Source organism: Macrobrachium rosenbergii, chromosome 27, assembly GCF_040412425.1.
Source record: "Macrobrachium rosenbergii isolate ZJJX-2024 chromosome 27, ASM4041242v1, whole genome shotgun sequence".
NCBI lineage: Eukaryota > Metazoa > Arthropoda > Malacostraca > Decapoda > Palaemonidae > Macrobrachium > Macrobrachium rosenbergii.
This window is the reverse complement of record NC_089767.1, coordinates 14,660,150-14,674,760: the sequence shown is the minus strand read 5'-3', so window position 1 is coordinate 14,674,760 and position 14,611 is coordinate 14,660,150. Positions and strand designations below refer to the sequence as shown.

Genomic DNA, 14,611 nt, shown 5'->3' with positions numbered 1-14,611 from the left:
TTATAAAGATGCCCTGGGCCATCAACTTGGTAACGTTCCTCGTCCTGAGGTTATGTCACCGACGATTCACGAGTCATAAATATGTCACGTGAGCCCTCGCCAACCATAACAAGCCTTCAACAATCGATTCTTTTTAGCAGAGTATCAGCTGTCGATGTAAACGACAACAGGCGGTAAGTCAGTGTCAACACTGCTGCAAGGTGAAGTGTTAGGTCTTTCGTGAGAGTACAAATCTTGCTCGTTGTTCGGATGTTTTAGGATGCATTGCTGATAAAATGTGTACTGACCTCTTCTACTAATCAACAAAATATTATTTATATGTCATAAATACTAATTTTTTTATAATTCAAGTCTGCCGAGATGACGTAAATGTTTAACTGGCACATTTATCTGAAAAGCCAAATGCATACTAAATAAATAAATGACGTCATGTACCATGAAATGCGTAATAAGTAAAGCCAAAAAGAAAGGTTCTAAAATGTGTTCCTTTTTACAAAAGCACAAAATTTTAAAGAAATAAATAGATAACAAGGAAAGGTTTAACAATTCTAATATAAAAACTTGAATAAATCAGGATACCGAGAATCTAGCTTCAACGAAAAATCTTCGAAAACAAAAACCTAATTAAATAACTATCATAAAACCAACAAGCAAATCCTTTACATAAGCAAAGACCTGTAGCCTAATAGAGCGCAGGAATCGTGTGAGCACAAGTACTAACCCGCACAAGGGAAGAGGGAAGGAGAGGAAAAGAATGTTCAGCACAGAATAAACAAGCAAAAGCCAGTGCTCCTCCTCGGCCGAGAGGGCGAATTTTCTCGGGCGACATTTCATTCCCGTGTTGATTCTGTGTCAAAACCAGACGAGAGAGAGAGAGAGAGAACCCTCCTCGGCACGAGGACGGGACAAGGCCTCGCCAGAACAGGGCTCACGAACTACTTTAATTACCGCTGGGAATAAATAAAATAACAGGAATAACATAGTTTTTTTCATACCTTCACAATTTATTGAAATGGTGAAGAGAATGGGCGATAACTGCAACTGCAATAGCGATAATGATGAAGGTGGTGATAACAATTTATCATAAACAAAAGTAATACTGAAATTAACGGGTTCAGTGCAGAAAATCATGCAGCTCTGATTTTCCTACCACTGAACCAATAACTGTATAATATTTATACAATAGTTTCTACCAGGTTAAAATATACGGCTGTCAGTAAAATATAACAGTCATCAGACTGCAAGAAGTCCAAGAACAGCCACTTACGAATAAACAAATGTTAAAAATAAAAGTGATATAAATTTCATTGCCCGAAAATTATATATACATACATTCATATATATATTATTTAATAAATTTATTACGCCCAAAGACGTCAAACAAAGTTACATATTAGCAGTTACTTACAGTACATCAGAAATCAACAGAAAAAAATTACAGCATTGAATTATCAGTATATCAGTTACAAAAATAACATATATGAGATCGTATTCCATTATCACAACAACTGCAACAGACAGTTTAGCAGCCACCAAAGTGTGGATGACGAGTCAAAATTAAGTCTAGGTGGTCATCTTAAATATTGGCAGGTTTGAAGTAAATTTTGTCCTTGAGGTAACAGATTCCTGACAGTGGGGCAATGAAGAAGTAGTGTTATATATATATATATATATATATATATATATATATATATATATATATATATATATATATATATATATATATATATATATATATATATACATATACATACATACATACATACATTACCTTCCCGATTTGCTGCTAGTAATTGGGCATGTACTTGCTCCCCAAAACCCTTCTCTCGTATTTCTCCGAGGAAATTGGCATCCTACAGCCACCAGACTTAAGGACAAAAAACTTACTTTTTTTTATATAAAATATGATTTTCATAAAATAAGATGTTGTGCGAAAACATAGAAAGCGAATCCAACCTAACAATATCAGAACGAAGAACAAAGCATAGTAGGACGCTGGGAAGAACAGGTATTCTTCCAGGAAGCACTGATTACACGCCACAGATATACGAAGCAGGCAAACTAAATATTGACATAACAAAAACCAACGAAAATCACTCTTATTTATTTGGCAGTGCATACCATCCTCTTCATTTAAAGGGAAATCCTCAGAAAAACAATATTTTGCATGGCTGCACAGAAACACTCACACACGATAATTTATATATATACATATATATATATATATATATATATATATATATATATATATATATATATATATATATATATATATATATGTGTATGTGTGTGTGTGTGTGTGTGTGTGTGTGTGTGTGTGTGTGTGTTTGTGTGTGTGCATGTATGTATATATGATCCGTATTTTTTTACGGTCACTAATTTTAAGACACAAATAACGTCTAATATTTTATTCACTATGGCTTGGGAATAACTTAAACCCAATTATCAATTTTTTCCCCGTTGGATACAAGTTATTCCCAAGTTATAGCGAACTGGATATTAAAAGATATTTGTGACTAAATATATGTATATATATTTATATATACACATTTGCACATACATACATACATACACACACACACACACACATATATATATATATATATATATATATATATATATATATATATATATATATATATATACACACATATATATATATATATATATATATATATATATATATATATATATATATATATATAGAGAGAGAGAGAGAGAGATTAAAGAACGAGGATAAAACACTTCATGTATTTACCTGTTACCGGAGGAAAGTCATGATCACACCATCAACCTACCTGCAAAAGAAACAAAAACAGTCGTTAGTAAAGAATTTGCATCAAGATACAACAACTTGGAGGAAAGTAACTGTCTGCGTTTTTTAAATGAAACCTTTATCAGGAACTCACGTGAAAACAAATAAGTTAAAAATAAGAAAAACAAAACAACAGGCTCTTCATCAATAAGATACAACATGAAATACATAAAACTTACATAATTCGATCTCAAAATCAAATACCTGAAAACTACTTACATGTAAGCAAATATTCGGCTACGAACTACAGACATGCATGTACAGGGTATACATATATGAACAACTAGCAATTAAAGAACAAAGAGAAAAGAGATAAAGGAAATTTCAGCTGAAAATCTAGACATCGATATCCGTATGATTATTAAGTTTTCTCGTAAACAAAATTTACAAAGCTTATCTACATAAAAAAAAAAATTTGATTAACATCCGTCCATCACATCATTAAGACGCTAATAACGTACTGAAAATGACAGCCAGCTCGACCAATTACGTGCTGACAGAAGTGACTGTATACCACAATATTTAAGAGACCCTTTTAGACCCTACCCGACTCAAAACGACGCACCGAATCAACGTCAAATACTACGCCCCATTCATCAAGCGACCGGCTCTAATTAGACGCATTTGACGATCTAATACAGCCATTACGATATCTACATGGGATGGTGTCGCCCGGAGCTGCTCACCGGCCCGTCAAAATAACGACAGCCATAGAAACGATAATCTGGGACCAAACGCGCGAAAGATTCGTTATTGTGCATCGAGGGGTCGTTGAGACTGTGTGTGTGTGTGTGTGTGTGTGTGTGTGTGTGTGTGTGTGTGTGTGTATGAAAGTGCGTACACGAAGTGATGTGCTGTTACATGTGCTGATGAAATTCTGTGTTTACACGAGAGAACGTGCACAAGAGCGCAACTTTATTTAAGCGTTGACAGAAAGGTAGGTTTTCTCTAAAGCCTAAACACTATCCTCAGTTAAACACAACCCAAGTTGCCTGTGCTTTCCCATTTATCAAAATAATGATTTACTGTGTAGTAGTTCAACAATGCAACGTGTCTATTATACTCCGTCTCATACGCACAGGACTCCAAATGCAAACAATTCATTGCCATTTTTGCCATTGCTTGTTGCAACTTTTTAATTCCTTAACTTTGTAGTTTTTACTAAACGATACGCATTGTTTTCAAGGTTTTCTTAAACTACGAGATTGACTGCATTACTGCATCACTATTCAAATCTTTTGTTCGACTATTGCTGGAATATTGCTCTTCTGCGCATATGTCTAGCATCACAGGATCTCTTATGGACCAAACTGATTGAAGTTTACCATCGTCAGGTTTTATACACTGCTTTATTTCCCAGTGTACTTAAATCCTCAAACTTGTGGTTTTGCGTTTGTTGCAAGTTCCTTACTGAACTTCTGACAATACTTAGCTTAAAAGCAGCTTAAGATAGTACATTTAATATGCTGCGAAAAATAAAGCTTGATGCAAATCAAAATAAAAACACACATACATCAAGGGATGCCAAATACTCAAACCCAATAAGCATAGCAATAACAGAATGCACCGAAATACGGATGGAATTATCATTTGCAATGTTGCTAAACTTCGCGCAGTAAATAAAAATTCACAACCGCTAACAAACAAACCTGAACACAGCCAAGCTGAGTGCATTTACTTTTTTTTTTTTTTTAAACAAACGCATTTTCCCCCTCATATAATTTTCCCTTTGTCACACCCATTTACCCTGTTAACAAAAGCAAATAAAAAAAAGTCTTTCCTCATTACGACCCCTTTTCCACGCAATTATTCACCGAGCCACTAATACCTTTAAATGCAAGCCTATATTGATTACTCAACTAAATGCATCCCAACGTTTTTCCCTACACACCCTTCTATTTTTAGTTTCCATTCATTCAAGCAAGCGCGCCGACGGCAACCCAAACAACAAAATTCCATCCTCCGGATAGGCCTAAAAAAACACGGCTACGATTTAAATTTGATTCGACTTGAATTATTCTTCTCCCCCTCTCTCTCTCTCTCTCTCTCTCTCTCTCTCTCTCTCTCTCTCTCTCTCTCTCTCCTTTCAGATCGTATAGGCCTTTACACGCTTTCACAAATCCTTCTCACCAGTGAGTTATAGAGCTTGGCACGAGCCATCTATTGGCAGTAAAACACCTTTGGAATTTCAAGGTTTGTTTATGTATGGGTGAAATAGACAGATACGGAGACAGAAAGGCATAGCTATAGACCCGTAGGCTGACGGAAATAAAAGACAAAACAATTTTGCATACACTTCTCTACCCCCGCATATCTCTCTCTCTCTCTCTCTCTCTCTCTCTCTCTCTCTCTCATATATATATATATATATATATATATATATATATATATATATATATATATATATATATATATATACAGAGAGAGAGAGAGAGAGAGAGAGAGAGAGAGAGAGAGAGAGAGAGAGGGAGAGGGAGAGGGAGAGGGAGAGAGAGGGAGAGAGAGAGAGAACTCGACAGGTGGGCAACTAACAGCAGTTACAAACAATTCGACACACCCTCTTTCTATACTACAGGCTGCACTACAAATCATTAACAGATCAGTCTTTCTTATCATGCTTTATACAGCCATTATGAATAATTGTATAGGTATACAATAACCTTTGGTTTTAAAACAACTATTTTATTCTTAATGATTATAAAGTAATTACGTATAACTAATTAAATAGGACAGTTGTTTTACCTATGCAAACATTTAAACAATTACCTTCTCTCTCTCTCTCTCTCTCTCTAAGCAGCAAAGCACGCACAGGAGCACGCTCCGTGCTTAATGAATTCATATACATATTCATAAATACACATTTATATATATATACCAGCTGACCAACCTGGTGCTCACCAGGATAACTCTGAATGACAACCGATAAACTTTTTTTTCTCTCTCTCTCTCTCTCTCTCTCTCTCTCTCTCTCTCTCTCTCTCTCTCTCTCTCTCTCTCTCTCTCACTTTTTCCCTCTTTCTTCCCCCTAACATCCCTCTACTCTCTCTCTCCCTCTCTTACTTTTTCCTCTTTCTCCTCCCTAACACCCCCTCTACTCTCTCTCTCTCTCTCTCTCTCTCTCTCTCTCTCTCTCTCTCTCTCTCTCTGTCCCTTTCCCTCTTTCTTCTCCCTAACACCCCCTCTACTGTGTCTCTCTCACTTCCTCTCCCTCTCATTTTCTCTCTCTCGCACACACTTCCTCTCCGTCTCACTCTTTCTTTCTCTCACTCTCTCTCTTTCTCTCTCCAACCGCCCCTAGCTCTTTCCCTCTTTCTTCTCCCTCTACCCTCTCTCTCACTTCCTCTCCCTCTCACTCTCTATCTCTCACTTCATCTCCTTCTCACTCTTTCTTTCTCTCCCTTTCTCTCTTTTCCCTCCAACCCTCCCTGTCTGTTTCCATCTTTCTTCTCCCTAACACCCCCTCTAATCTCTCTCTCTCTCTCTCTCTGTCACCCCCTTTGGTGCCATTGATGTCTTACCCCACAGTAGTCTTTTCCAGATAGTAAGTCACAAGTATACCGAAATTAGGTATGATAAATTCGTAAAGTTACCAAGTCTACGGGCATAAACAGCCCCGTTTCAGGGAAGCCCTCCGCACCCCCTTGGGTGCCCTTTGGTTCTAGTGATGTCTGACGCCCACAGCGCTGATTTCTAGATAGTAAGTCATGTGTATACCAAGTTTGGTTGAAATTGCTCAATGCGTTTCAGAGTAATTGTGGCACATACACACAAACACACATACATCCATTTATATATATATATATATATATATATATATATATATATATATATATATATATATATATATATATATATATATATATATATATATATATATATATATATATGTGTGTGTGTGTGTGTGTGTGTGTGTGTGTGTGTGTGTGTGTGTGTGTGTGTAGACCTTTCACCATACTTTTACTGTGATCGCTATTTATACACAAACACAATATTCAATTTGCTTTAACCTTATCATGAATCGGAATACATTATCACAATGAAAATCCAGAGCAGCGTTCAGCAACGTGAATCGCTGGAAGATATATTTAGCCTAATATAATAATGGATTGGAACTGCATCAAAAATCAAGTTACCCGACTCCCACGGAAAATAAAGACGCCTGTTCTTTCTATTCTAACTCTCGGGCCTACGGCTAGTATACCACATATTTCTCTTTTTCATGAAAATAACACTAACAATAATAAAATCGTATGACCTACACACACGTACAGGTTACTTATACTTTAAATAAGTACAAATTCATGATAAAACTATCATACACACGCAAACATACATACATGTATATATATGTGTGTGTGTGTGTGTGTTTGCGTATGTCACAGAATACAGCTGTATCTTGTTGCAGCGTGTTTATTATTTGCTACACAAGATGATAAACTATGAATTTACGCCCCAGCTTCACCGTGATACGTATTACGTTTTAAAATTACATACTTGAAAAAGGGCCTCGCTTATTTCTATAATCGCTGGTAGCCTCAGATATGTTGCATCTATTTTAATCGCACAATGAGATCTTATTCATAAAATCTGAATTCAACTACCATCTTCTACCTTAAAATAACGTGATCAGTCAAAATCTGATCCCTGTTTACACTATACACGTACGTATGTATGTATGTGTGTGTGTGTGTAACAGATGAAAAATATCTTAATTGACATATAACGAACAACAAAATATATTAACAGACATATACCATCGGAGCCATACATAAATTTTCTTACTACTGGTGGACGAAAAACTTTTATAATACAATACACACATAAAACAAAAACTATAAACTATAGGAGCACTTAAAAATATAAATATAGTATCCCATGCTATTGTTAGTCACTAAAATACAAGCATAATAAAAAAAAGTAGGGCAAATGCAGAAAAAGGATATGAATTATCTGATAACTGAGTCATTAAACCTTAAACACATTTATGAGTTAAGAGTCTTTAAGCATTAAACAAGAATGACACCAAGAGCACTATCCACTGGAGCACTAATTTGCACATGCACAATCGTTTCCAAAGTCCTGAACAACACCGCTGACGTAATTAATCAATTAGTAACAATAACAGAATTGCTTTCCGTATCACTTAAAAACAACCACCGAAAATAATTATCAACAAAACAGACGTGCTAATCACATCATATTTTTCTCATTTTCTTTTTCTATTCCAGAGTTAACAGTGAAGTTCCACTCAAGCCATCTGTTGACGAATGGGGCACACTAATCTCAAACACCATTAACCTTTCAAATGATGACATTCCGGGGAGAGAGAGAGAAAAAGGGGAGCTAGCCGCGAGGGAGTGTCTCTGTGGCCCTGCCCGAACGTGCACCCGGGAAGAAGTCTACCATCCCTCTTCTGAATGTTTCCCCTCGCCCCGTCTTTTCTCTCCTTCTCATGGCCTGTCCCTCCCTCCTCCATCTCCTTCCCTCTCTTCCTCCTCTCTCTCTCTCTCTCTCTCTCTCTCTCTCTCTCTCTCTGTGTCATCCTCTGACTCTCTGACACTCGCGATCAAAAGATATTAATTGGCATAATCACGCGCTCTTGTTTAACAGCCAATCATAACACGTCTCTAACCAATCCCACATCCGACTCACTCTCTCTCTCTCTCTCTCTCTCTCTCTCTCTCTCTCTCTCTCTCTCTCTCTCTCCTTTTTACAATGGGGAGATGCCAATATTCCCGGGTAACATTTTCGGGCTTTAGATTAATGATTAATAATATCAACAGATTAGACCGAACTCAGAAGCAAAAATCGATTTCTACATTCTATTTAAATAATAAAATAATACAGACGAGGTTACGCATATAAAAGTGAGGAGCATATCCACTGGAATCTAAGCACAAACAAATAACCAACAGCCAAAAAGCGACAAGACCACAGGGGCTAACGAGCAAATAATGACAGCGGGCAAGCAGTAACCGGAAGAGAGACGAGACACTCAAGGAGGAGAGGAAGAAGAGAAGAAGGGAAGCTGCGACCCTAAACTTCAAGAGGAGAAAAGCCGACGCCGACTTCCTCGAGGAGGGAGGTCCTCCGGGGGGGAGGAGGCAGAGGAAGATGCTCTTCAGATGCCATCGTTCAAAAGGAGAAACCCTCCTGAGGGAAAGCTAAAGGGAATGGGATGGGCGAATGACTAGAGATATTGGGTTTATATGTGAGAGATGGTGAAGAAAAAGCCTGAATAGAAAAATAATCACTGGTAGTAATTTGGGCCGGAACAGGGTCAATAATGAATGGGAATGGTAGGGGAAAAGTCTAAATTGGATAAAAAAAAATGAGTAGAAAATGGGAAAAAACCTATAATTTGGTATAAATGACAGAATATAAAAATATAAAAAGGGTTGAAATAGGAAGTGCAAGTAATAAATAGTACGTGAAAATAACACGAAATAAAAATGAGGATAAAACAGAAGAGGTAAAACGTCAAAATAAATTAGTGTACGAAAAAGAAGACACCAGATAGAAAACCTAAGGTAAAAAATTCCACAGACACGACCAAAAAGGCAACAACGATCTACCAAAAAACAAATTGAAGAAAAAACCGGAAATGAACAAAAGTAGCCTGGTGGTGGGGAGGGAGGGTCGAACGTGGTAGGATTACAAAGTTTCATTTCTCTACACATTAGCAGAAAGAGGGAAGATCTTATCAAGCCAAAGGCACGAACCGCGCACGAACCACACACGAATACACGCCCTCGGCGCCATCACGTGCCCCGTGCCCTTCTTGTAACACGGAGAGATTGATAGCCCATACGCCCCTGAATACGACAGAGCATATAAAAATGGCGGAATCACGTCGTAAACATTTTCACTGCCTTAACAACAAGCACCAATATTCGCCATCAGATGACGAAACCAGGCGTTGGTAGTCCCTTGACAAGGACAAAATCCTTTTTAAGTATTTTTCGATCATTTTATATATTCTATTCACCACAGTCGAATATTCCGATCACAATACCATCAGCATATTGGAGCCATTGAAGAATGAAATAATAGCTATTGTCAGAAATCCATTTCACAGAGTCATCCATACTGACGTAATATTTTTCATAAAACTTAGAGTGAATGCTTAATAGAGTGCCCCTGCATACATCGCAATGAACGCCTGAATAGCCGACAAAATATGCGTAAAGGACAATTCGTATTCACTAAAAAGGCAGACCGTTAAGCCAGACGCTGGCTTTGAATGATATGTTACGTTTTCATTAATAATGAATAAAAAGGTGACAAACACTAGCGATATACTCATTTAAATCATGTGAGCTACATATTAACTTTCAAAACAAACGAAACCGAACGATTAAAAGTGAAAATGATCAACAAAAGAACAGAGCAAAAAGCAATCAACATGAGATACGACTTCATTCGCGAGAACATAAACACCAACTTCCTCTCTCTCTCTCTCTCTCTCTCTCTCTCTCTCTCAAAAGGGACATTTCCTCTAAATAAAAGTCGGAAACCCAATAACTTCTTCCTCTGAGCGTATCATTTATTGTTGAGATAGGGTGATGGCGGCTTTTGCCCCATACAAACAGAGCAACCCTCTTTCCCCCTTTCCAGTTAACGTGTAAACATCCTACCGGACTCGCCGAGTACTACTACTACTACTACTACTACTACTACTACTACTGCTGTGTACTACTGTGTTTCCGTAGAGGACGCAGACATGGGTTAGAGTTAGATGGATGGGTTGTTATGGACGAGGGAAGGGGTATTGACGTAGGGAGTGAAGGAGGTGTGGTAGGTATCTAGTATAAGGGTACTGGCAGTTCCTCATTGGACAGGTGGGTACTGTTCTCAGCTAGCACTCTGCTGGCCCCGCGTTCGATTCTCCGACCGGCCAATGAAGAATTAGAGGAATTTATATCTGGTGATATAAATTCATTCCTCGCTATAATATGGTTCGGATTCCACAATAAGCTGTAGGTCCCGTTGCTAGGTAACCAATTGGTTCTTAGCCACGTAAAATAAATCTAATCCTTCGGGCCAGCCCTCTCTAGGAGAGCTGTTAATCAGCTCCTCAGTGGTCTGGTTAAACTAAGGTATACTTAAGGGTACTGGCGGGACAAAGCATTCGGAAGACGTTTTGGACGATGCTAAACCTGAATAAAATCTCATTAGAAAGGGTTTACATGAGACGTGCCACAGACACAGATGGGGCTAGATTCGAGAGAGTAGATTCCATAGAAAGTTCAGTATGATATTATAATAGAATTCTAATTTCTCAAAGTGGAATCTAATGATAAAAATGAGGAACAAAATAAAACGATTATACACGGAATTATGTCATTCTTCCTTTCAACTATCACATTCGTCAACAAAGGTGTACCCAAATATACTATTGCAATGAACATACATTCTACTCCTTTACTGTACTGAAAAAAAAATGAATGTTCAGCTCCATGCCTCACATCAATAGAGGAATTCAGCAATCAAACAATGGTACCACTGACCAGTAAAAAAAATGAGTAAAAACTGACATTAGATTCAAAACCTGTTCTGGGAAAACCCTTGCATTCAAGTAACTCTCCTGAGAGAGAGGGGGGGAGAGAGAGAGACAGACAGACAGACAGATGGAGGGTACATGCGTATACACCGTGCATAAATGCAAACGTCTGCATAAAATAGAGAAATATATAACAACAATAATAACATAAAAGAACGTAAAAGTGGGGAAAATGAGGGTTGAATGAGAAGGCTCGTAATTAAAGTCCCAAGGCAAGGGAATGAATGAGCACATGTGTTCAAACAAAACGTCCCAACAAGAGGAGTGAAAACGCTTCATCAGGGGCCCCGAAGAATAAGAAGGTAAATAGGACTTGCAAAGAGGCTGGGGGTGTCAGGTGACGCGTTATGCGTTCCTCATCCTGTACTCATATCCTTCCATCTTCATGTCCACCGAAGGGGAAACTCATAACTGCCATGGTCTTTTCTTTTCTTTTCTTTTCTTTTCTCTGCTCTCTGGACACACACTTTCCGACTTTCCGGGAAGGGATATGAAATAATACCATGGAACTTGCACTATAATTAATTGCTTCCACTTTCATGAGTAGAAAGCTTGCAAAAGTTGAAGGTTATGAGAATGATAAAAAACCATAACGCATGAATCTTCGTTATTTAAATTCCGTCTGAAAACAAACACACTAAAAAACAAACAAACAAACACACACACATATATGTGTGCGTGTTTGTCTGTGTGTGTTTGTTTTTATTTTTTAGTTTGTTTGATCATGATACAAGCAATGTAATAACTAAAGGAAACCCGTCCAGAGTACTAAACATAATTTGTTTGACAATATGTACAATTCAGCAAATGCGTTAAACTTGCAACGATACAAGAAATGACGTATAAAAAGTCAATCAGCAACGCGTGAGAAAATGTAAGAGAACGTTTTCAACTTTTTCAGTCCACCTTTCATCCTTGGACACCTGCTACTCCCCACAAGTATCGGGAAGCGACAAATCATAAGCACACGATGCAAAGGGACACTTGTAATAACATGTGGCTGGACACCAAACTGTCGTCGTGGTGGTGCACGGCTCGCAGAAACTATGAATGGAAGCATTAACGGGTTGAATTTGCATGCTTTTTTAAATACTGTACACCTTTCTGAGGGCATAGAATTAGTAATATGGATCAAGATCATTTACGAATTTCATAAGAGCTAGATTTGCTGAAAACATTCACTCATGACTGAACAGCCATAAGTAAGTCAAATTTGACATTCTGGAAAAAAAAAATTAAGCCATGAATTTTAGCTTATTTTATCAGGTGATAGTCACTGCAAAGTTATATGATAAAGGACATTTAAAGAATAAAAAAAAAACAGGTTTTGATATTACGAAACGTATACTCTACCCGAGATTAACTTGAAGCTTTTAATAAAATTCCAGTAAAAAATTCATACAAGGACAGACACATTAGAAAGAGTAAAAACTATTAAACGTGATTGTGGTTTAGGGGGCAGAATACATACTCTTCAAGTTTATAAACGAGAGAGAGAGAGAGAGAGAGAGAGAGAGAGAGAGAGAGAGAGAGAGAGAGAGAGAGAGAGATTCCACCCCTTTGAAGTGGGGGCTTGCCTCGTCGAGGCCCTCTCTATGTGTATTCGCATTTACTTTGCAACAGCTATGAAAAGAAACGATGTTAGATCTGATTTCGGAATTGGATACAAGATGGTCAGACCTAATTAAAATTGCTCCCTTGAATTAAAATCGTAGAAATGACCACTGACATTGCATCTCGTCTCATCCGGAAGGATATCCAGGAAGTTGTCTTAATTTGCTTTCAAATATGTGGCCTGGCCGATTAGCGATGGTAGGAATGCAGAGAGGGAGACCATTCTATAGGTTAGAGAAAGACTATGAATGACAGCGCACAAGCAGTTCCAGAGCTGGATTATCATATAGCGTAGGGTGGGGTAAGGAACGTCAAAAACTGGTTCTATGAATATAATAAACTTGAAGAGCGAAGATTTCTGGTTGTAATGGGTGTGCCGGTAAACAAGTCACCCTTGATTTTATAAATGTACGAGTACAATAATAAATTTAGAGGGTTTGTGTCTGCGCTGGACGCTAATAGATTTCAACGTTTCCAGTTTAGCAAGAGAGGGATGGTCATTCGCGTGCTCAGCTTTTCCGTTTAGTTATATAGCCCCTTCTCAGTCGTTCTATTTGGTTGTGGTTAATTAAGAGAGGAAGATAGCACTGGTGAGTTATAGTCCATACTTGGTCTAATCAATATCACCTATATTGTGAACATGGTACCGATATCTCTTTTAGAAAATGCCAACTTTTTACGATAGTTCGCTATAACTCTGTCAATATGAGTAGACAATGTTACTCTGCCAGCAACGATGACTCAGAGATCTCTGACTTTTGTCTTGACCCTAATGACATTTCCGTCTGGATTAAGAGAGCGAAATTTCGTGATTTCTCGCTTAAGTGCAGGTGAAGAAATTGGTCTACATTAATGACCGCCTTGTTTCTCTGCACCCCAAAGAATTAATTACATTTTTTAGCTCATTTCATAACTGTGTGCAGTTTTCTCGGGTATGAAAATTATGGTCGATACCCAACAATCGTCAATGAATTATGACATAAAGAGCTCTGCAGGTTGCTAACAAGTTCACTTATCCCGATCATAAAGAGAACAAGACAGAAGACTGTTCCTTGTGGAGCAACTGATATGACTGGAGCAGGTTTGGATTAGTGCTCAATTAGCTGGGACGTGCAGCGCTCCATTTTGGGAGAAAATTGTTAGCCAGACTTGTAAGAGTTTCTCTCTGAGATTATTGCATCACATAAAGTGATCAGTTCTACACGAAGAACCTTAACAAAGTCAGAGAGGATCATGTCGACTTCGTTGCTCGATCCCAGACGGAGAGAGAGAGAGAGAGAGAGAGAGAGAGAGAGAGAGAGAGAGAGAGAGAGAGAGAGAGAGCAAAACCATTCTATCCACTTCCTGTATACTTGAAATACAGCAACGTAAAATTTAGCAAATCATCATTTCCCACAACCAATACATGCACAATGTTATACGAAAGATACTGAATGACTGTAATTGGTTCCTTATATTGATGTTTATAGTTAACCTTTATATTATTTTGTGTACCGATTTATCTTCATTTTATTGCATTCTGTACTACCTGTTTCCCTTTTTGTACTTTGAATTGCTATTCGGGAAAGCTTAATTTTTACATATTAATGGACTTGAGGCTTGTTTTATATTTTTCACAT

The 14,611-nt window shown here is 37.8% G+C and overlaps 1 protein-coding gene across 10 annotated transcripts in view; it reads right to left on the bottom strand.

The window, feature by feature from the left end:
- Positions 1–14,611, bottom strand: part of LOC136853422 (uncharacterized) — a 574,979-nt gene that overhangs the window by 426,687 nt on the left and 133,681 nt on the right. For 3 of the 10 annotated variants that reach the window (XM_067128953.1, XM_067128956.1, XM_067128969.1), the window contains exon 1: positions 8,114–8,306. The exons of 2 other annotated variants lie outside the window; for them this stretch is intronic. In XM_067128953.1, coding sequence (XP_066985054.1) covers positions 8,114–8,291 — 178 coding nt within the window. In that variant the 5' untranslated portion in view covers positions 8,292–8,306. Of the gene's footprint in view, positions 1–2,758; positions 2,799–8,009; positions 8,351–14,611 lie in introns of those variants that run through there. 5 more of the 10 variants (XM_067128963.1, XM_067128960.1, XM_067128964.1 and 2 more) reach the window with 5 other exon arrangements.